The sequence below is a fragment of the Halichoerus grypus genome, chromosome 8 (assembly GCF_964656455.1).
Source record: "Halichoerus grypus chromosome 8, mHalGry1.hap1.1, whole genome shotgun sequence".
NCBI classification, from domain to species: Eukaryota; Metazoa; Chordata; class Mammalia; order Carnivora; family Phocidae; genus Halichoerus; species Halichoerus grypus.
This window is the reverse complement of record NC_135719.1, coordinates 50,901,059-50,925,303: the sequence shown is the minus strand read 5'-3', so window position 1 is coordinate 50,925,303 and position 24,245 is coordinate 50,901,059. Positions and strand designations below refer to the sequence as shown.

Sequence of the window (24,245 nt, the reverse complement as noted above, 5' to 3'; positions counted from 1 at the left end):
AAGCAGGCTCTCCACTGAGCAGGGAGCCTGACGTGGGGCTTGATCTCAGGACCCTTGGACCATGACCCAAGCCGAAGGCAGATGCTTAACCAACTGAGCCACCCAAGTGCCCTAAGCATTGTTCTTTATGAAGCTCTTTTCTATGCCATTAGCTGATAGACTCGATAGTAATAGGTTCAATCCAAATGTTAATGCTAAATGTTAAAGTGGGCTTGGTTTTTATTATACGCATTTTAAATTCTGTGGGTTTTTAAACTTCTCATAACAATAAAACACAAACAGTACATAATTATTTCTAAAGGCATTTAAGAAGCATTGTAAAAATAAAAGTATTTTGAACTTCTAAGTTTGTAGATGTAGATTTCTGTAGTTATATAGTGCTCTTGTGCAGAATCTAGAGATTCTTAAGTAAGAGGCTCTTTGTTATCTGGCATCATTCCATCAGTTATTCAGTTACAGAGATGTCTCAGTAACTTACTTAAGAACTCGTGTCTATATTGCATTCTTTTTAGAGCAGAAATGCCTTAAGAATTTGGAACAGTAAACTTATCTTTTAGCTGAACAAAATTATTTTCATGAAAAGCCATTAACTTGTCCTCTGTGAAAAGGAATCAAGAGATTAAAGCACATAATTTGTTTATTTAAAGTTTAGAATTCTAGATTGAAGTCTAGAATTCTCCACATTTTTATACTTTAAAGGAGGAATGACTGAGGGTGTCCTAATTTCCAGCCTTGATATAAGTGGTTTGGAATGCTTTACTCTTTGGGTTTTTTTTTAAGATTTTATTTATTTGACAGAGACACAGCGAGAGAGGGAACACAAGCAGGGGGAGTGGAAGAGGGAAAAGCAGGCTTCCTGTGGAGCAGGAAGCCCCATGCGGGGCTGGATCCCAGGACCCTGGGATCATGACCTGAGCCAAAGGCAGATGCTTAATGACTGAGCCACCCAGGTGCCCCTGGAATGCTTTACTATTAAAAGAAATTTACACAAAGCTGATTGTCAGCCAAAATATACTGGTAGTTCTCTCCTAGTTTGCAAACTTGGAGTTCACTGTAAGAAATATATTTGTCAGTGAGAAAATGTATTTTTATTACGTGGTTTCTTTTAGATTTGATTGGCTGGAATTAGAAGTGTAATCAGAATGGGGGCACACCTAGGTGGCTCAGTCAGTTAAGCTTTCAACTCTTGATTTCGGCTCAGGTCATGATCTCAGGGTTGTGAGATTGAGCCCATCATAGGATTCCCCACTGGGTGTATAGCCTGCTGAAGATTCTCTCTCTCCCTCTGCCCTTCCCCCGCTCTTTCCCTCTTAAAAAAAAAAAAAAGTGTAATCAGAGTTCAGGCAGAAAGTAATGACCTAAAATATGGGAGAGGCCATAGGAATGAAGGGAGGGAAAAAGGTAAGTCACAAAGCAAAGGTTGAATAATAGGATTTAGTATCTTGATGGATGTGAGAGTTGAGGGCAAAAGAGTCAACCAAGGTTTTATTTTTTTTTTTTTAAGATTTTATTTATTTATTTATTTCCAGGGAGAGAGAGAGTGAGTGTGTGTGTGCTCACAAGCAGAGGGAGCGGCAGGCAGAGGGAAAAGCTGGCTCCCTGCTGAGCTAGAAGCCTGATGTGGGACCTTATCCCAGGACCCTGGAATCATGACCCAAGCCAAAGGCAGTTGCTCAACTGACTGAGCCACCCAGGCGCCCTCAGCCAAGGTTTTAATGGAGAGAAGAACGTTTGGAAGAGATTAGTTTAAGACATGTTCATTTTGAGGGGCGCCTGGGTGGCTCAGTCAGTTGGGCGTCCAACTCAGTCTCAGCTCAGGTCTTGATCTTGGAGTCATGTCGTTGCTTTGTGACTTACCTTTTTCCCTCCCTTCATTCCTATGGCCTCTCCCATATATTAGGTCATTACTTTCTGCCTGAACTCTGATTACACTTTTTTTTTTAAAGAGGGAAAGAGCAGGGGAAGGGCAGAGGGAGAGAGAGTCAAAATGTGGTCCAGGCCCTGCATGGAGCCTACTTAAAAACAAACAACAACAACAACAACAACAAAAACAGACAAGTTTATTTTGAGAAATGAGAAGACCACACACATCAAATTATTGGTTCTCGAGAGCATATTAAGATTCTCTGTGTGCTTTTTTTTCTTTTTTTTTTAAATCTTCAAAGCACATACCTTTGGCCACCCTTGCTTCACCCAGTATTATGACTTGGACTTTTAGGGGACATAGAAGATTCTTGAAGGAAGAAAGGAGTAATTTTTCAAATTATATATGCCCACAACCCTCCAAAGTTATGAATTTTGAGGGAAGGGTACAGTTTGAGAGAGAGAGAGGAGTCCCCCAGGTGATTCTGATAAACAGCTTTCCTGCCCTTCTCCAAAACCAGATTTGAGAATTATTAATGCTAGTAAAAAATCTGATTGTAATTTGGAACAGGGGTTGTACTGATGCAGACCTATAGTTTTCTCTGTAGAAGAGAAGACCTAGGGAGGTGGGGCTGCAGTGATTGGAGGGATGTAGGGAATCATAGGATTGAGATCTAGAAGAGAGAGCTCTGAGCAGCAGACTGGCCCAAGGTTGGGTAGCAAGGAAGTGCTGGTTAACAGTGCTGCAGGAGGCAAATAGGATTTCGACTATACAAGGGAATTAGAAGAGCCTTGAAAACCCCCAAGAGAGCTGTTTAGTGATGGGGGACCAGAGGCCAGATTTTAAGGAGTTGAATGACTGGAGAGGGTGAGTTCCCGGAAACAGAAGGTGTGGGCTGTCTGTGTAGTTTGGCAGTAATGGGAGAAAGGACTGGCAGCTGGAAGCTGTAACAAGGATCAAAAGATAAAAGTTGTTCTTTTCCTTAGGATACAGAAAACATAGAGCATTTTGTTAACAAAGGTGAAGGAGTCAAAGCTCCTAGCATGGCACAGGAAGTCCTTTGTGACCTGTCCCTTGTCCACTCCTCCAGCATCACCTTCTACCACTTATCCCCTCAAGCTCTCTGCTATAGCCAAATGGAACTACTTTGCTCCCCAGCTTGGCCTCTGCCATTTGAACAAGGCTCACTCTCACTAGTGCTCAGGATTCCTCCCATCCCATCTTGATAGTCACCCCACAACCTGTTCCTCAAAATGTGGTCCAGGGTCCAGCAGTATTGACATCACCTGGGAACTTGTTAAAATTGCAGAATTACGTGCCCCCTTCCCAGACCTACTGAAGCAGAATCTGCATTTTAACAAAATCCCCAGGTGATTCATATAGTGCTTTGCAAGTTAGAACTGTCTGACGAGACTGTTAGTGCCTTGAAAGCAGCTACAGTGTATGGTTTAACTAGTCTCTCCAGTGCCTTGCAAGGTGTCTCCATTAAATATTTGGCCAACAAATGATGCTTTCATGTATTGAACATTTTTTTTCGTTTTTGGTTTTTGGTTTTTTTTTTTAATTTTATTTATTTATTTGAGGGAGAGACACGGAGAGCACCAGCCGGGGGAGGGGCAAAGGGAGAGGGAGAAGCAGACTCCCCACTGAGTGTGGAGCCTGCCGAGGGACTTGATGCCAGGACCCTGAGATCATGACCTGAGCCGAAGTCAGAGACTTAACCCAGGTGCCTCCAAAAACTTGTTTAATGAGCGCTTAGTGGATGGCAAGTACTGTTCTAGGTAGGGAATCATCAAAGAGCAAGATAGGTAAGGTTCCTGCCCTTATGACACTTATATTCTATGGAAAGAGACAAACATGTAGACTAAGAATTTCAGATACTGATATGAAAATAAAACAAAGTTGGGGCACCTGGGTGGCTCAGTCGGTTAAGCATCTGCTTTCGGCTCAGGTCATGATCCCAGGGTCCTGGGGTCCAGCCCCACATCAGGCTCCCTGTTCCACAGGAAGCCTGCTTCTCCCTCTGCCACTCCCCCTGTTTGTGTTCCCTCTCTTGCTGTGTCTCTCTCTGTCAAATAAATAAAATCTTTAAAAAAATAAATAAATAAAGCAATATTATATAGAGTAACGGAGAGGATGTAGGGGATCTATTTAAAATTAGACATGACTGATAAGGAAAGCTAAATTGCCTTGTTGCAAATACAGAAATAAGTCTGGCATGAAAAGAAGCAAGGCAAGATGTTGTAAGTGATGAGATCAGAGAAGTAAGCAGGGGCTAAATCGCATTGTACAGTGAATCTCAATGCCATTAGACCCCCTGCCCCTTAATTTAACAAATATTTTATACCTCCTTTAGTTTCCTGAAATGAAAGTTATAGATCATATAACTTATACTCACTACTCTTAACTAAAATAAGGGGCACCTGGGTGGCTCAGTTGGTTAAGGGTCTGCCTTCAGCTCAGGTCATGATCTCAGGGTCCTGGAATCGAGCCCCACATCAGGCTCCCTGCTCCGCAAGGAGTCTGCTTCTCCTTCTCCCTCTGCCTCCTGCTCATGTTCTATCTCTGTCTCTCACTTTCTCTGTAAAATAAATAAAATCTTTAAAAAATAAGAAAAGAAAAAATAAAAGAAATATAATTTATAATAAATTATAGATATTTCAATATGTTAAAGTTTACTCACAACATTAGAAGACATGATAAAGTCAGATGCGACTTAAGACATAAAAGCATCATGAATGTAACAACTATAAATGCAGACCAATACAGGTATATCATATTGGTGCTTCTACTCATGCCTTTGGTGGCCACCTCTGGCTAAAGTTGTGAGCAAAATAAAGTGCAGTCTTTATTCAGTTTTCACAGTGGTTACTTTTAAGAAAAAGTTATTGTAGAATAAAAATGTCCAAAAAGTGCTTTGTGTTTATATATAAAATGGAGAGGGTTCTAGTCTCAGCTCATTATAAAGATATTTTACTTAAATGATTATCTGGTAGGATGGTTGAAGATCTTCCACGGTAAGGGAGAATACACTACTGTGTGGGACTTTTCCACACATCATAGGACATTTAGGAATCTTGAGCCCCCGTCCACTGAATGTCATAAGACATTATCTCTAATAATTGTGACATCTAAAAAAATGCCTCCAGAAATTTCCCTTAAGGAGTTGGTACTGCCTCTGTTGAGGACCATTGATTGTGTTGTAGGCCATCGTAAGAAATTTGGGTTTTGTCCTCATTACAGTGGTAACCATTGGAATTTTCAAATAGAAGAAGGGTAAGACACAATCTCAGGCTTCTGCATGGAGAATGGACTGCAAGGAGATAAAATGATCTAGGAAGTATAACTGGTGGAAGAATGTTGTAGAGGCAAAAAGGCAGTCAGGGATGCAGGTTAGTAGAATTAGTCATAAAAACAAGGGGAAATTTTTTTAAACATTTTATTTATTTATTTGAGAGAGAGAGAGAACGAGCAGGGGAGAGGCAGAGGGAGAGGGAGAAGCAGGCTCCCCGCTGATCAGGGAGCCCGACATGGGGCTCCATCCCAGGACCACTGAGATCATGACCTGAGCTGAAGGCAGCCGCTTAACTGACTGAGCCGCCCAGGTGCCCCAATAGGAAATTTTCTTAAGTGACTGGAGAGAAGGAGAAAAGAATGCATTATAATGTAAATACATTTTAAGATAAAGATGGGAGTTTGAGGCCATCTAAAGCACACTGGAATCTTCTCAGTAAAACAAAGGATATAGTTGTCTGCCCCTTGGCCAGAGTGAGGTAGAGGACTGGAAGAGACTGGGAATAGCTATTGGGAAGAATATGCCAGGGAATAACCAGGAAAAGAATGAGATTTGGTAGCAGCAGTGAAGACCCTTAGCAAGAGTATGAACTGATACCAGTCCTCTTTGTTATGTGACTATCTGCAGCTTTTCTCCCCACATAAGGAGCCAAAGAAAGGGGTACCTAGATTTATTCAGGATTGGCAGATTGGTATACTGTCACAAGAGTGCTAGTGAGACCACAGCTGAAACAGTTGAGGCTAGAACAGAACATTGGGTGAAATCAGGAACTAGAAGACCTGGAAAATTGGGAAGAGTCAAGGGGAATAGATGGAGGTTACAATGAGGGCAGAGAGCAGGTTCAGTTGGAGAGTTGGCAAGATTGGAAATCATAGTCCTAGGAAGAAATGTCTGAGTTTGAGACCTTACCCATAAAGCGGTTGAAAGTGATGTTGAGACTCAGTCTGACAGTGCTTATGAACATCCCACGGTGGGATGAAGACGAAGATCGATCATTACAGATGGGACAGTACACTGAAAACCTCAGAACACATTTTATTATGAATCTTGAAAGAAAGGATTCTCATGGGCCACGTTTCATTTTTGGTTTAATTATTTTGGGATTTCATTTCAGTTACCTGATATTAGAATAGAAACCTCATGAGGTCAGGCACTTTGTCTCTTTTGTTTAACACTTTATTCCAGCATTTCAAGCAGTGCCTCCCACATAGTAAGTGCTCCATCAGTAATTGTTGAATGCATGAGTAAATAACAGCTATCATTTATTAGGAAGCTACCAGAAATATGGAAAGTGATATTCCTAACTCTGCAAAGTAGATATTTTTGTCACCACTTCGCACATTAGGATGCTGAATCAGAGGCAACAGACCACCTGGTTTGAATCCAGCTCTGCCACTTATAAGCTGTATGATCCGGGACAAGTTATTTCTACTCTCTGGGCCTCCATTTTCTATCTGTGAAATAGGAATTATAGTGGTACCTACCTCTGAACCGTGTTACAAGAATAAATTAGTTCATACTGATACAGTTCTTAGAACAATGCCTGGCATGTAGCAAGAACTGTGTAAGTGTCAATCAAATAAAGCATATTTTACCAGCTAGTAAGGATGAGTTGGGATTCAAATGGGTTTGTGAGCTCCAGCTTCTCTCACTACACCAAGGAGTCCCACATCACATCATTACACATAGTATTCCTATGGCATTTTTAACCAGGAGATGTAGTCTCCTTACAAATATTAATCTTAAACATCTCAATGTGTACTCTTTTCGTTATAAAACTCACATGTGGCACATGATTCACTGAGCCCAAGGACTAGGAATATCTACCAAACAGTAAGTGTTTCTGCATATGCACTGGGCAAATGTATCATGTGTAATATTAATCAATTCATTTTTACAGGTATTAAAAGTTTGAAACACTTAAAATGGGCAAGCCGTGCCAGTAGGAAAAAAAAAACCCACTTTCTATGCTTTAATTACTCAATTATCTGTGTTTTATTAGAATCTGAATCATACTGAAAATTAATGGTTTCTCAGAATGTATGATCACTACATTGAAACAACCTGTCTCATGTACATATTTTCCTATTCGTTCTCATATGTAAAGTCCATAATAGACTTTTAAGTTTTTAACGACCATTCTTATTTCATTTTAGATTTTATGTTTACAATAAAAAGAGACGTCTTGTCAACACACCATACGTGGATAACTCCTATAAATGGGCTGGTGGTGGATTTCTGTCTACAGTGGGTGACCTTCTGAAATTTGGGAATGCGATGCTGTATGGTTACCAAGTTGGGCTCTTTAAGAACTCACATGAAAATCTTTTACCCGGATATCTCAAGCCAGAAACAATGGTTATGATTTGGACACCAGTCCCTAACACAGAGATGTCTTGGGATAAAGAGGGTAAATACGCAATGGCTTGGGGTGTTGTGGAAAAGAAGCAAACGTATGGTTCTTGTAGAAAGCAGCGGCATTATGCCTCACACACCGGGGGTGCGGTGGGTGCCAGCAGTGTGCTGCTGGTCCTTCCCGAAGAACTGGATGCGGAAGCTATAAATAACAAAGTTCCCCCAAGAGGAATAGTCGTTTCTATCATCTGCAACATGCAGTCCGTTGGCCTCAATAGCACTGCTTTAAAGATTGCTCTGGAATTTGATAAAGACAGATCCGACGTATCTTAACATTGCAGGTGCAAAATGAGCTGTTTTGTTCTTGTTGTTGCTGTTGTTTGAAACATTAAAGCCCCCAAATACATGAAATTTTTTAAAAATAGATTTGTAATAGGGTGTAATTGAATGCAGAGAATTATGTACCTCTAATTGCTTAATTTTGTAATTGTCTTTTATTGTAGGATTAGTTCTTTATACTCAGGGAAGTAATTATATTATTTTTACTTTTTGAAAAAAGTGTTAATTCTTGAAATAAAATATTCTGATAAAAAATATATTTTTGAATATGTAATATAAAGAAAATATCATTCAACAGGAAACTTCAAATATTGTTAATTTTAATATGACAGCAGAAACAAGTTTATGAGAAATTGTCTATTAGTTATCTATTGCAGCTTAAAAGAAGAAAAAATTATCTCATGGTTTCCGAGGCTCAGGAATTCAGTAGCATGGCTGGGTGAATCTGACGCCATTCTCTGAGGTTGCAGACAAGATGTTGTGATCATCTAAAGACTTCTCTGGGGCTGGAGGAAATGCTTCTAAAATGGCTTACTCACTTGACTGGTGGCAAGTATCAGTCCTCTGGCTTGTGAGTAGCAAGAGGTCTCAGTTTCCCTCCATGTGGGCCTCTCTGTAAGACTGCTTGAGTATCTTAGTGGCATGTTAATTGGCTTTTCCCAGAGGAAGTGATTCAAGAGACATTGAGAGAGAGGGACAGAGAGAGAGGGAGGGCAGGAGGGAGATCCATGAGCCAGGCAGAAGCCAATGTCTTTTATAACCTAGCCTCAGAAATCGCATACCATCACATTTGCTATATTCTCTAGATCTCACAGACCAACCCTGATAACAGTCTTGGAGGGATTACACAGGGTATGAATATCAGGAGGTGGAGATCATTGGGGGTCATCTACCACAGTCTGACCTCTGGTCCACCAATGATTAATGTCCTTCCTACCTCCTCCCAAGTTTTCCAGAAATTTCATTCCATTATAATATCAGCTCAAAACTATCACGTAAGTATAGGTGTGGATGAGGTTCCTTGGGGGTAGTTCCTTAAGTCTAGTTCTTCTTTATCTGAAGACCTGTGAACTAAAGGCAAGGATCTGCTCCCCACATGTGCAACATGCAACGGCACAACCTATGCGGTGATGGCTGTGGACCCTCCTCTGTAGAAAGGGGGGAAATGGAAGACATATCCTGGCAATTCTGAAATCCAACCAGACACAGGTTGGCAGCTCCCTGATGAGTACTCAAGGCCTGGGGATAATTCTTGGCTCTTGGGCTATATTCTCTGGGCCCTTGATTCTGCCCTCTGACTTACTATTTTTTCATGAAAGGTAGCATGTGTTTGTAGCTGAGTGGTTTTCTCAGCCTGCTTTCTGCTTGTATAAGTTTGGAGGTTCAAAGGCCTCTTTTGGACTCTCTCTCTCCTTTCAGTTGGAATAGTGTTCCTGCCAATACGATTTGTTTAAACTTGGTGAGGCTCCTCCAGATCTCATTGGGGTTCATGTTAGTAAACAAAAAGCATACCACCAAAGCCCTTCAAAGAAAGTGCTTCTGTAACTTGGGATTCTGCTAAGACAATTGGAGAAAAAACTTGTTTCTAATAAACCCTGTTGTTTATATAGCTCTCTGAGGCACCATCTTGGAAATTTCAGCAGTCAAAGGATTTTAGTCAGACCCTCAGCTTCATTTTATCTTTTTATTTAAAAAAAAAGATTTATTTATTTTACAGAGGGAGAGAGCGTGCGTGAGTACAGGGAGGGGCAGAGGGAGAGAGAAACTTAAGCAGCCTCCTCACTGAGCCTGGAGCCCGATGTGGGGCCGATCTCACCACCCTGAGATCATGACCTGAGCCAAAACCAAGAGTCGGACGCTTAACCAACTGTGCCACCCAAGCGCCCTTTCAGCTTCATTTTAGACCATGTCTTCCTGGAAGTGCCCTAAATTTTATCTTTGCCTTGAAGCCATTTTAGCTTCATTCACCATCTGGAGAGTCTGGGAATTTTCCAAACCATCATTATTGATTCTTTTAGTCTAGTAGTCCTTCCTTTAGCTTATGTCTCTTGTGCATTTTGGTATAAGCAGCAGGAAGAATCCAGGAGACACATTGAACACTGGACGTCTCAGCTGGATCACCCAGTTCATTGGGCACATTTTCTACTTTTCCCTGTCCCTGCAGGCAACAATGTTGCTAAACTTTCCACCAGCACAAAATTAGAATTCCTTTTCCTCCAGTTTCCAGTAAGATTTTCCTTACTCTCCTTTAGGTCCACACCTGCAGCCTCCAGAAAGGCCATCATACTTCTAAACAGTTTCTTCAAGGCTCCTGGGCTTTCACTAATGCTCTCTTCAAAAGACTTCACTCCAACTTCCAACCACTTGCTCTGTTCCAAATCCACTCCCCCATGTTTTAGGTTTTTGTTATGGCCTCACTCTACTTCTAGGTAACAAATCTGTAATGTAAAAAATACATGTCTCAGATATAATTCAAAATTCATATACTTTAAAGTATATGATTCAGTGGTTTTTAGTAGATTTATAAGGTGTATATCCATTCGATTCCAGGACATCTTCACCCCAAAAAAGCAATCTTCTACCCATTAGGCTTTGCTCCCTGTTCCTTTCTCCTTCAAAACCCTGGAAACCACCAACCTACTTTCTGTCTCTTTGGATTTGCCTATTATGGAAATTTCATTATCAATAGACTCTTACAGTATGTGGCCCTTTGTGTCTGGCTTCTTTCATCTGGTATAGTATGCATCAGGAATCTACTGTGTAACAAATTAGCCCATCTCACAATTTCTGTGTTTCGTAAGTTTGGAAGCAGCTCAGCTGAATGGTTCTAGCTCAAGGTCTCTCCTAGGATTGCAGACAAGATGTCAGTCATCTGAAGGCTTGCCTAGGGCTGGAGGATCTTATTTTAATATGGTTCACCCATGGGCCTCCATTACTTGCTGGCTTAATGCAAGAGATCTCAGTTTCTTCCCACATGGACCTCTCCATAGATCTGCTTGACTGTCCCATGACTTCGCCCAGATTGAGTAATTGAAGAGAGAACAAGGCAAATACCACAATGTGTTCTGTATTCTAGCCTTGGAAGTTATACAGCATTGCTTACACCAAATTCTCGTGATCACACAGACCCGCCCTGATTCGGTGTGGGAGGCTGGCTCCACGGATGGCTCGTCAGAGTGTTGACAGCTCAGGAAATCTTGTTGTAACAGCCGTAGATGAGTATATTGGGGATTATACTGTATTCAGGAAAATTCAGAAAGAAATCCGTTTTTCTACACTCCTCTGAAGGAGGGGTTTCCTGTATCTCTGAGCCCTAAGCCTATTTCTTCACTTTCCACTTTGATCTATAAAGGTAAATGGATGGATAATTCTGAGTTGGTTGAAGTGCAGAGAAAGCAGCTCCCTAAAGCAGATCCGCTTCATCTCCTGATTTCTTTCTGGCTTCTGATCTCTATGTCTTGTATTCATATTTGTCAAAGTTTTCCATCCGTGCCATTTTTGATAAACATAAAAAGGTCATTGCTTCAATTTATTAGATTAAATTTAGTATTTACATTTTAAAATATATTCTGACTAAAAGCAAATAGAATTATAATTTAAAAAGTGTTTCTGATAGAGAGCCGTGGTTCTAATTTGATCATGTGATATCAATATAAACTTTGAACTTTTGCACAGACCACAGAGTGAACTGCTCGGAGGCTCCAAAGAGGGGACATTTAAATTGGGAGAAAAAGATGAGGCAAGAGCATTATCTGGGTGTCAGGGAGAAGTGCACCGTGACTGAACTATAGGTGTGGGAGGGTCCACAGACTGTGAAGAGCCCCGTGAATTTAGTGAATGTGTATTATGAACAAGGCAGTTGCTTTCGTTGTTTTTCATCTTTTTTAGGATTCTTGAAGCTCTGAGAAGAGCCGGGAACTTTTTCTCAAAATGAGGTGATAGGCAAATGTCAGGGATTTACAGACCCTAGCTTAAGAATTCCCATTTCAGGTATTTTTGCCATGATAACGTCTTTTCTCACTTAATATTGTTAGAAACGGTATTGATAAATTTACATATCTCCCAAAGTTGTATCTCTGGTGTGGCTGATCCTTAATATTGGGGGAAAGAACTTGGCACAAGTTTCTTGTGTTTGGGTTTTTTTTTTTTTTCTTCTGTAATTTACAAGTTGTCAAGGCAATCATTAGCTACAAATTATTTGCTTTACCTTCCTGTATCAAACTGGTCTTTTATTTTGTGAAATTGAAAAGAAAATACCACAAAGCACAAAAGATTCACATGGCAGATACTCAATATAGTCTCACTACCCTAAAATGTTAACATTTAGTTACATTTTCCTCATTAAAAAATAATAAATAAAACATAAGAGATAAAGCTGAAGACCCCTTTAACTGCCACCCAAAGTTCCAGCCCTTTTGCCTTACAGGCAATAGCTATCAGGAGTTGGTGTATACCCTTCCTATTCCTTGTTTAGTTCTCTCACAGCCATGTATGTATCCATATCTAATAATAGTATTAATTTGTATTATTTACATTTATACAAATAGCATCACAGTATACATGTTTTCTACGTTCCATTTTAAATTTAACATTGTTTTGTGATCTGGTCAGCGTATTTTAACTGCGATAAAATACTACATTGTAGGACTATCTCATACTGTTTTCTTATTGACGGATTTTTTTTTTTTTTTTTAGTAGGCAATGCTGTAAGGAACATCCTTTTCTTGGTTGAACCATATGAAATTGTTTTTGTAAGTCAAAAATATTTGAGTAGGGACAATTTTTTATGGTTGAACTTAATTCTGTTGTGTGTATGCCAACAGTAACTTTTGATTTTGGACTATACGATGAATGGGAAATGGTATCTGTTTGTTTTTACTTGCATTTACGTATTGTTGGTGAAGTTAGACATATTTTCATATGCTCATTATGAGCCATTTTGATTTCTTCTAATAGAAATTTCCCACCTATATTCTGTGCTCATCTGGAATAGGGGAAATGAATAAAGCATTTCTTTAAGAATTTATTGTGGACATGTTAATGGATTAGGAAATGAGTAACCTCAAAGTTCTCCCAAAGTGTGGTAATTTTCCAGTGGCCATAAATTCCTCTTGTTCCATTGTGTGTACTCCTTTGTAATGTGATTTTACCTTTTTCCCCAGCCAAAGGTGGAGACTGTTTCTCCACTCTCTTGAATCTAGGCTGGCCTTGTGATTTGCTTGGACCTATAGAATATGGTGGAAATGATGTTGTGTAAGTTCCAGAACGTAGGCTTTAAGAGCCCTTCCAGCTTCCAGCTTCCCCTCTGAGAATACTGCCCCAAAACTGCCTTGTAAAGAAGCCAGATTAGTTTACTGGAGCATGGGAGGCCACACAAAGGAGAACCGAGATGCCCTAGCTGACAGCCAGCACCCACTGCCAGGCCTGTGACTAAAGCCATTTAGACCTTCCAGACCAGTAGAGCCTCTAGCTGAATGCAGCTGCATGAGTGAGCCCAGGTAAGACCAACCCACAGAATCATGAGAAAAAATAAATCACCATTAATTTAAGTCATTAAATTAGGGGGTGGCTTACTTTGCAGCCGTAGTTAATGTAGCTATGCTCACTGGTGCCTGGCTGGCCTCAGTTGGTGGAGCGTGTGACTCTTGGTCTCAGGGTTGTGAGCTTGAGCCCCACGTTGGGTGTAGAGATTATTTAAAAGTAAAATCTCTTTTAAAAAAATAGTTAACTATCCTCTAGTGTGGTAATGAAATGGGTAAATAATTTGGAAAAGAAAAACAGAACTTGAAAGTACTTGATATTTAATAGTATCCTTTTTTCTTTAAAAAAAATACTATTAACAACTTGCTTATTATGTGTTAGGCATTGTGCTAATAAGCACCTTGTATATTATCTCATCTTCAAAACAACCCTATTAGGTAGAAATTATTCTTATTTTGCCAGAAGTCACACAACCATTAGCCATTGGAATGAATAACCTCATATTTTCAGAATCTCAGTTTTCAAATCTGGGATAGCATTTTAAAACTTGGTATTCTGTGATAGGCAGAACCGTGGCCCCCTACAGATGTCCTAATCCCCAGAACCTGTGAATAGGTTACCTTACTTAGCAAAAGGGACATTGCTGATGTAATTAAATCAAGGATCCTGTACGGGGAAATTGTCCTGGATTTTCTGGGTGAGCCCAATGTAATCACAAGTGTCCTGATAAGAGGAAAGAAGGGGTGCCTGGGTGGCTCAGTTGGTTGGGCATCCGACTCTTGATTTTGGCTCAGGGTTGATTGAGCCAAAATCAGCCCTGGGATTGAACTCCAGGTCAGGCTCTGTGCTCAGTGGCAAGTCTGCTTAAGGATTTCTCTCCCTCTGCCCCTCCCCCTGCTCACGTGCACAATCTCTCTCTCTCTAAAATAAATAAGTAAATCTTTTTTAAAAAATAGTGAGAGGAAGGTAGAAAGTGAGAGTCAGAGGAGATGTGAAGACATAAGTAGAGGTAGGAGGATGTGGGGTCACGGACAAAGGAATGCAGGCAGCTTCTTAGAAGCTGGAAAAGACAAGGAAACAGATCTCCTCCTAGAGCCCCCAGAAGGAACATGGCCACACTGACACCTTGATTTTAGCCATTTGGGACTTCGGACCTCCAGAACTGTAAGATAATAAGTTTCTGTTTTCCTTGTTTCTTTGTTTTTTTGTGTGTGTATTTTTTGTTTTGTTTTAGAGAGATAGATGATCCTTTAAGTTTATGCTGTTTTAAGCCACTAAATTTGTGCTAATCTGTTAACAGCAGCAACAGGAAACTATATTCCAACTATTTTTAGCCATACTTCTAATATGGAGAATTTTTTGTTAAGAAAAAGCAAATGAGAAGGAATTCTAGGAAGATAACAGCTTATTCTGCCTTCTTTACAGTTACATACTCAGTAAGCAGATACACAAATTAGAGTAACAGTGATGTATAATCTTACAGTCATCAAAATGGCAAAAAAATTAGATTCATTTATTAATGGAAGAGATGGAGGAGGGGGAAAATGTTTCTTATATTGCTGGTGGAAAGCAATTGGTATTACCTGTCAAAATTAAAGATACATGTTTATCTTTCCAACAAGCAATCCTACTCCTAGAAATCTAACCCACAGAAATAAAAGCACCATTATTAAGAACATATTTAAATATATTTATGACAATTGATTATAGTGGAAAAAAACAGAAACAAAGTGCCCATCAACAGGATAATACTGAATAAATTATGGCACTTCTATACCATAGGATGGTATTCAACCATTAAAAAGAATTAAAGTTGAACCCCTGCTTCACACTCTATGCAAAAATTAATTCAAGTTAATTCAAAATGGATCAAAAGTAAATGTAAAAACTAAAACTATAAAGTTCTTAGAAGAAAACAGGCATGAATCTCCATAACCTTGAATTAGGCAATGATTTCTTAAATATTCCACCAACCAAAAGCACAAGAAACAACAACAACAAAAATAAATTGGACTTCATTAAGATGTTCGTTTTTCTGAGGACAAAGATGAAGACAACCCACAGAATGGGAGAAAATCGTATATATGTGCTGTATCTAGAACATGTAAGAATTCTTACAACTCAACAATAAAACTGAACCCAATTAAAAATGGGCAAAGGATCTGAATAGACATTTCTCCAAAGATGTATGAATAGCCAGTAAGCACATAAAAAGGTGGTCAACATAATCATCAGGGAAATGCAAATCAAAATCAAAGTGAGATAGCTCTTCACACATACTAAGATGGTTATGATCAAAAAGACTGACAAAAACAAGTGTTGGTGAGGAAGTGGGGAAATTGTAACCCTTGTGTATTACTAGTCGGAATGTAAGATGGTGCAGCCTCTTTGGAAAATAGGCAATTCCTCAAAAAGCTAAACACAGAATTACTATAACCTAGCAATTCTACTTCTAGGTATATTACCCAAGAGAACTTAAAATATGTCTACATAAAAAAGTGTACACTCATGTTCAAAATAGCCAAAAAGTGAAAACAATGCAATATCCATCAACTGATGAACGGATATACAAAATGTGTATTCTTACAACAGAGTATTATTGTCATAAAAAGGAATGAAGTACTGATACATACTACAGTGTGATGGTTATCTTAAACATTATGCTAAGTCGAAGAAGCCAGATACAAAAGGGTACATATTATATTACCCTATTTATATAAAGTGTCCAGAATAGGCAAATTGATTGAGGTAGAAAGCATATTAGTGGTTGCCAGGAGCTGGGAGGAGGAAGGAAGGGGAAGTGAATGCTAACAAATATGGAGATTCCTTATGGAGTAATGAAAACAGTCTGGGATTAGACAGTGGTGACAGTTTGCACAACCTGTGAATATACTAAAAACCACTGCATTTTACATTGTAAAAGGTTGAATTTTATGATATCTACATTATATGAAGAAGAAGAATAAGAACAAGATCAAGAACAAGAAGAACCTTTTCTGATGATTTCCAGGAACACCAGATAAGAAACCATTTGTCATCTGATCAGGTCAGAAGCCAAGAATTCCATTTTATTTTTTAGTTATCTTTATGTAACTGGATTTTCTATTTATAAAAGAGATTAAGTTTTCTTTAAATGTATGTTTATGTCTGGGGTGCCTGGCTGGATTGGTTGGTGGAGCATGTGATTCTTGATCTAAGGGCTTTAAGTTCAAGCCCCACGTTGGGCATAGATTACTTAAAAATAAAATATTAATAAAGTGTTTACATAAAAAAACAAAATCAGTATAAATAATAGTATTAAAGAAAAACAATTAGTAAATAACAAAATGTGTGGCAGACTTTGAAGTTTGTCCTAGTGTACTATTATTTTTCAAGCCCAGTAATACTGTTTAATAATGAAATAAAACTCAATACACCATTCACTTCCCAGTGCCAAGTATCTCCATAACTTAATCCTTAGATATGCTCTTCCAAGTACAATCCTCTTTCACTAATATTTCCAAGGAAATTTTCAGGGATTTGCCAAGTTAGTTATCATAGGTTTTGCTCCTTTCCCTATCAATAGCCTGTCATCCCCACTGGCTCTCCCTGGGGCCAAGGTTCCTAAACTATGCAAGCTGAGGTGAGTTGGGGCACCATAGCAAAAACATTGATACTTGATACCTTTCGGATACCATGCCTAATTCTAGTTCCAGGTAGTTCAGTTACATTATATGGCACCACATGCCTTTTGATGATGTCCTGTCTTTGTGAAGCTGGGTTTGGGGCCATTGCTGTGATAAAAAGCAAGTACACCAGAGCCACTCAACACACATCTGTAGTCATGAGTGCTCATGTGTCTGGACCAGAGAATTCCATGTCATCTACCATTCTCAGCCAGGACATCCTGAGGGTAAATCAAGCTACTCCTGATGCCTCCTCTCAAATTTCCTACCCCAAAAGGTGCTTCCTATAATTAAGACCCCAGCTGCAGTTATCTACTAAATTTTGCAGTATGTTAGGGCCACATAAATCCATGGCATTACATTGTAATTACTGTTTAATTATACTGAATGTTACTGCATTAAATATGTACTTTTATACATGTGTTTCCATAGTTACAATGGCAAAACTGTATTTAGAATTAACAAATAATGGACTTCTTTCCATTTTTTAATTATTTAGCCCACTCACAGCAATTTGGAAAAGGACTGATAATCAAATATTTACGGTTTCTACTCCTGAAATGAGACAAACTAATCAGAATACACTTTTTTAAATGTTTATACCAAATTCACACACACGGTATATATAAACATACAGCATATTCACACACACTAAAAAAAGAGAGAGAAGGGAAATTTGCCCATAATCAAAACTTTATTGAAAAACTGACACCAAAATAGGACATCACTGTTGTAAACCTTACAAAATTAAACATAATTACATTATCTTGGTAGATAACTGGAATTACTGAACTGATAAGGCTTTCTGCGATATAACACAAATTCAAGAGGTTGTGTGGATCATTAGTGTTGCTTTCTTCTAAATGAACACCCTGCAAAGGAATCACGAGAACATGTTAAACACAAGTGTACACTCTCTCTGCTATAGTCTTAATGACAAAAAGTATTTTTTCAGTTAAAAAAAACCTAAGTTTTAGGAATATTAGAATAATATTCACATACAGGTTATTTATCCTTGTATGCCAGAAATGTACTATAATAAATCTTGTATATTTGTATTTATTCTGATGTGACTATAACTGTTATTCCTGTTTCTCAAATGCTATATTAGAGTCTATGTAAGACCATGAGCCTAAATTCAACAGTTAAGACTTTAATCCAAGCTGTCAGAAAATGCAATCTTAATTTTTAGGAGTTATTCTGAATTACTTTCCTAAGAAACTGATTTTGATTAGAATTCTCTTCAAATCTATTAGGAAAACTCTTAATACCCTATTAATCATCCATTGGCACAAAACTCCAAGATCATGACATGATATAAAGGTTTAAAAAATCTTACAAGTATACTTTTGAGAGAAATACTGCACTTAAATATCATATAGTGACTTTGTACTTAGATCTCACCAGGTCACACAAAATAGATGTTGGATTTGTTGCCAACTTAAAACTCTTCTGGTGAGAACAACATGGAATTCACAACACCCCCAAAATATCACAAGCAAATTTCAAATATCATTATGGAATTACAAATCTATAAGTACTACTATGGAAAACAATATACATAATTACTATTTTTTTCTTACTGCACAAAAGTGAAAGAGGAGTTAAAATGGGATTTTTAGAGGCACCTGGCTGGCTCAGTTGGTAGAGCATGCGACTCTTGATCTCCGGGATTTTAAGTTTGAGCCTCATGTTGGGTGTAGAGATTACTTAAAAATAAAATCTTTTTAAAAAATAAATAAAATGGGATTTTTATTTAACCATTAAGTAGGGGCTCTGAGAAATCAAACTGCTGGCATTTTAATTTATACCTTAGTTATCTGTTGCCTAGCTAGCAATGATAAAAACTGTCTTCAGTCCAATGTGTCAAATACATATGAAACAAAATATTTACAAGAGAATTTTAAAAATTCTATGGTTTTAAAAATCCCTTATATCCTACGGTATGTACTTATTCTTTTGCTCCATTCTGACTTATGTTTAATATTCCAAATTAAGCAGCCTAAATAACTACACAGAATTAGGTGTGCCAGACCAAGAAAAACAACAGTTAAAGGAGTTCTTTGCAAAATCAAAGGTATAAACTTATCCATTTGAGCAGGGCACTCTTTTTTTTTTTTTTTTTTTAAGATTTTATTTATTTATTTGAGAGAGAGAGCGCACATGAGAGGGGGGAGGGGCAGAGGGAGAAGCAGACTCCCTGCTGAGCAGGGAGCCCGATGCGGGACTCGATCCTGGGTCTCCAGGATCATGACCTGAGCCGAAGGCAGTCGCTTAACCAACTGAGCCACCCAGGCGCCCTTGAGCAGGGCACTCTTTACTGAAAGAGCATACAACAAAAGATAAAATTATTTGGGTAATAATGAATTTATGATTTCTTTTAAACTGGTCTTTAATAAGGTGGACATTTATAATCCTAAAACCTCATCACTGGGTTAGAAAATGCCAAACGAATACCCTCTGTGAGTCTGGCCTTTCCTCCTGTTGGCTGGCACAACACTGTTGAACAGCCTACACAAAGAACCACCGTCTGAGCATGGCTGAAAACCGTGGTAATCTTGTAGCAACCTAGAAAAAGGACAACGTTAAAAGTGAAAAGCAGAAGAAAATAAAGCCTATTGTTCACCATATTTCTAGTAAAGACCTTGTAATAGATGAAGAACATTAGTGCTGTACAACAGCAAGCCACACATTTAACTTAAACTTTTCCAGTCATCACATAAAAAAAAAAAGTTTAAAAAGCCAAAAGGTGAAATTAATATTTTATTGAACTTAGTATTTCCAAAATATTATTACCATTTCAACATGTAATCAATATGGTTTTTATGTGTGTGTGCTACATCTTGAAAATCCAGTGTATATTTTACACTTTAAGAGTATTTTCCACTTTGACTAGCCACATTTCAAGTGCTCAGTAGCCACGTATAGCTAATGGCCACCACACTGGGCAGCACAGCTTAACGCTAAAGAATCAACATACTTCTCACTGCACCATAAAAAAGAAAACTAATCATCTGAACAGCTTAACGACTTAGTAAGTCAAATGTCTTATCCCCTTTGGAGTCTCATCTTCAGCAACCCCTCCCCCCAAATGTTTCTACAATGGTTTGGATAGTTTATTAGGAAAATACACTTTTTGACATTTCCAATTCTGTGATCCCACCTCTACTCCACAAAAGGTCCTAACTTATCTATCTAAACATACACAACGCACTAGCAATCCCTTCAGAAATTTTCCTTGGGAAAGGAATTAAGATTTGAAATTTTACCTGGACATTTTACATCCATAAAATAGGAATTTGGGCTCTGAACTAGCCGTTTCTTTTTATGTTTTTTCTTTTCCTCTTCCAAGGACGGGTGTAGTAAATCTCTAGCCAACTGAATAAAAAAAGCATATTATTATTGCTAGAAGGAATCCACACTGCTGGCAGATTTAACCATATGTGAAATATACATGCAAGACAAGGGATAACAGTCATACTCAGCAGAGGCAACACCCCAGATGTTATTTATTTAGCCTGTTAAGTAACTTTAATCAATACTTTTTATAATGCTTGTGTTCTCCAAGTCCCGGTAAAGGAACTCTATGACGATCAAGAAGCCTCTGGTACGCGTAATCCCGTTCTTTACTCAACTGAGTACTAGTCTCCAATAAAAACAACACTGCGGTGCGAAGTAAGAACCTGACCCCAACCCTGCGCCCGCTGAGAGCAGAAATCGCTGAGGTAGACCCGAGAGTGCCAACGCTGGGGTGATTTCTGCCCCCTGCCCCCGGGGTTCAACATCTGATCTGACAGGAACTCTGAGTGGCTGAAGAGTGACTGTCCTTGACGGAGTTAACATGTAAGGCAACTGCGAAAACAGTTTTTAAAAAGGAAACCGCAGAAAATCGCTTCCGAGAGGGGGCGAGAACCAACCAGCGCAAGAAAAGCAAAAAGACTCCAAAGATTACAGTCTCACGGGCGCCCACCCAACCCCAAGAAGGCTGAGTGTCACCCGAGGAGCTGTCCCCTCCTAGCCACTGACTCCAGACCTGAGCCCGGGGCCGCCCCGGATCCTCCCCGCTCCACGCCCAGAACAGGGCCCGACACGCCGCGCTGCCCGGGCAAGTCCCAACAAGTCCGCCACGCGCGGAGGAGCTGCGCGGCTCCGAGCCACCGAGCCGTGTTCGGCAGGGACCCCTCCCCGGGCCCGCCGAGGCGTCGGGCGAACGCGCCCCCGCGATCCCCCGACAGAGAAGCCCGAAACAAACGGAAAGCCAGAAGTAAACAACTCACAGGCATGTTGATCTTTCGCAATCCCAGCCAGTCCCGATCTCTAAGGCGACACCCCTAGCGAGCAGCACGCGATCGGGCGAGCGGTATCAACTTCCGGGATAGAGGAGGCTGGGCGGAGCGGAGCGGCGGGGCGGGCGGGCCCGTCCGCTCTAGGCGCTCCTCTCGGTGGTGGGGTCGGCTTCGGCCGGGGCCGCAGACCGCGGGCGGCGGGGTCTCTGAGGGCGCCCTCGTTCCGAAGGCCCGGACGGCGCGAGCCGAGGGGCCTCCTGGGCGAGGGCCGCCGGCCCTAGGGCTCCGCCTCGGACAAGTGGTGCCCGGGACCAGGCTGAGGCGGTGTGGCCCGGCTGGGAAGCCGCCTGGGGCTTAGGCCGCGGAGAAGGGAGCGGCGGCGGCAGCCCCAGCCCGGTCGCGTAGCGGGACCCGGCGGGCGCGTCGGACCGGCCCTCCACGGTCCCTGCCGCCGGGCCCCAGCTCTGCGGCGCTTCTGCGGTGCAGCACGTGTCCGCTCGTTTATTAAAACCAGTAGCATTAATCAAAACTATTAATCCGTGGCCGCGAAATTATGAAAGTTTCGTATACTTGTGCATCCAGCTTCCAAGGAACTGGTTAAGTTCTTCGGGGGATGCGGCTCTGCCTTGGGTTTGCTTTGCCCTGAAAAAGTTTTTAAGAAGCACCGATTCGCTACGAAGCTTGGTTCACCGCAAGGCTCCTTCCTGCCTCTGAGTTACACCTTCCAGAGCGGACGACTCCGGCCTGAAAAAACGGCGTCGAGAGCCAGACTTGAAATATTCTTGAAGACGAGCTTGAGGGATGGGTGTGAATATGATCAAAAGCTAGGAAACCAGGCTCTCTCTGACAAATAAATAAATAAAACCTTTAGACAAACCATAAGAGACTCTTAATCTCAGGAAACAAACAGGGTTGCTGGAGTGGTGGGGGGTGGGAGGGATGGGGTGGCTGGGTGATGGACATTGGGGAGGGTATGTGCTATGGTGAGCGCTGTGAATTGTGTGAGACTGTTGAATCACAGACCTGTACCCGTGAAACAAATAATACATTATATGTTAATTAAAAAAAAAAAGCGCTAGGAAACCAGGGAAATGCTTAACCAGAAAAATGTCCTAGATGACATTCTCCATCACCTTTTATTTCACACATTTTGGGAAATGCAGAAAAAATGAAGAAAATTAAAATTACTATCCAGAGATAAACATTATTGACAATTTGACCTATAACCTTCCAAACATTTTTTATTTACGTGGATTTAGGTTTGTTGGGGATTTGGGTTTTACATAATTGCTATCATCTTGTGCGTATTCTTTTGTAGACTTGATTATCTCCCCACTACCTATAATGAACATTGTTCCATGTTACTACATATTTTACTACATTATGACTTTTAATGTGGACATAGCATTCATCCTATGAATATATATCCTCCTTTCATCCATACACTAAAGTGGTCATTGGGTTTGGGTTTTTTAATGTTTAGTATTTTAAATATGACAAAATATTAAATATTTTGTAAAGATAAGTATATGGAATAATACAATAGTGTAGCAGAATAATGACCCCCAAAGACTTCAATGCCCTCATCCCTAGGACCTATAGTTACATGGCAACTGGAATTAGGGTTGCTAATTAGCTAATTATGAGTATTATCTGGGTAGGCCCAAAGTGATCACAAGGGTCCTTAAAAGTGGAAGAGGAAGACAGCAAAAGAAGAGTCAGAGAAAGAGATGAAGTGATGAAAAAGGTCTGAGAGAGGCTATGTTGCTGGATGTGAAGATGGAAGAAGGGGGGCCAGAGCCAAGGAATGTGGACAGCATCTAGAAGCTAGAAATAGACTCTGACCTGGAGTCTCCTGAAGGAACACCGTCCTGCCAGCCCCTCAGTTGTAACCCAGTAAAACTCTGGTCAGACTTTGAACTACAGAACTGTGAGATAAGAAATTTATGTTGTTTTAAGCTGCTAACTTTATGGTAATTTGTTACAGTAGGAAACACATACAGTAATGAAGACCATGTAGCCACTCCCCAACTCTGTCAAATCTGACCATTCAATACCCCCTCCCCAGGATTTGTCATTTTAAAAATAACACTGTAGTAAATATTCTTGTGGATAAGTCTCTGTGCACATCCTTGATTATTTCCTTAAGATAAATTCCTAGAGGGGGCGCCTGGGTGGCTCAGTCGGTTAAGTGTCTGCCTTTGGTTTAGGTCAGCCCAGGGTCCGGAATCAACCCCTACTCCCTGCTCAGTGGGGAGTTTGCTTCTCTCTCTTCCTCTGCCCTTCTGCCCTGCTTGTGCTAGCATGCCCTCTCTCTCTCTCTCTCTCTGTGTCTCAAATAAATAATCTTAAAAAAAGATAAATTCCTAGAGGAGAAATTCCTGAGTCAAAAGTTATGCATATTTTAAGGTTTATAATATAAACTGCCAAATTACCCTCCAGAAAAATCAAACCAATTTACATTCCAATTGTAAATGTTTGAGAATGCTCCTTTCTTTGTACCCTTGACGATACTGGATATTATGTTTTTCCCTATGTCCGTCCATCTTGAAGAACTGTATGGTATTTTATCATACCACTGTTATTTTAATTAATATTTTTCATGTGCTTATTGGCACCTAGCATATTTCTATTGAGATGATCATCCATTTCTTCCTTATGTATCCTTTTTTTTAAAAGATTTTATTTATTTATTTGACAGAGAGAGACACAGCGAGAGAGGGAACACAAGCAGGGGGAGTGGGAGAGGGAGAAGCAGGCTTCCCGCTGAGCTGGGAGCCCAATGCGAGGCTCCATCCCAGGACTCTGGGATCATGACCTGAGCCAAAGGCAGACGCATAAAGACTGAGCCACCCAGGCGCCCCTGTATCTTTTTTTTTTTTTTAAGTAGGCTCCACGCCCAGTGTGAGGCTTGAACTCACGACCCTGAGATGAAGAGTCGCATGCTCTACCGAATGAGT

At 40.2% G+C, this 24,245-nt stretch overlaps 2 protein-coding genes across 8 annotated transcripts in view; one reads left to right on the top strand and one right to left on the bottom strand.

Annotated features, from left to right (window-relative positions):
• LACTB (lactamase beta) overlaps positions 1 to 24,245 on the top strand; it is a 49,064-nt gene that overhangs the window by 8,077 nt on the left and 16,742 nt on the right. Inside the window, exons 6-8 of one of the 6 annotated variants that reach the window (XM_078079247.1) lie at positions 7,316 to 13,351; positions 16,258 to 16,380; positions 20,568 to 21,278. In XM_078079247.1, coding sequence (XP_077935373.1) covers positions 7,316 to 7,847 — 532 coding nt within the window. In that variant the 3' untranslated portion in view covers positions 7,848 to 13,351; positions 16,258 to 16,380; positions 20,568 to 21,278. Of the gene's footprint in view, positions 1 to 7,315; positions 16,381 to 20,567; positions 21,279 to 24,245 lie in introns of those variants that run through there. The other 5 variants (XM_078079246.1, XM_078079245.1, XM_036081130.2 and 2 more) reach the window with 5 other exon arrangements.
• On the bottom strand, positions 17,675 to 21,411 carry RPS27L (ribosomal protein S27 like). 2 transcript variants are annotated; one of them, XM_036081132.1, is made up of 4 exons: positions 21,277 to 21,411; positions 20,269 to 20,377; positions 19,457 to 19,567; positions 17,675 to 17,871 (listed from the first exon to the last, which is right to left on the bottom strand). In XM_036081132.1, exons 1-4 carry the CDS (start codon positions 21,280 to 21,282, stop codon positions 17,843 to 17,845), a joined length of 255 nt encoding a protein of 84 aa, XP_035937025.1. In that variant the 5' UTR covers positions 21,283 to 21,411; the 3' UTR covers positions 17,675 to 17,842. The 2 variants fall into 2 exon arrangements, with proteins under 2 accessions (XP_035937025.1, XP_035937026.1); XM_036081133.2 differs by lacking the exon at positions 21,277 to 21,411 and adding an exon at positions 21,033 to 21,161.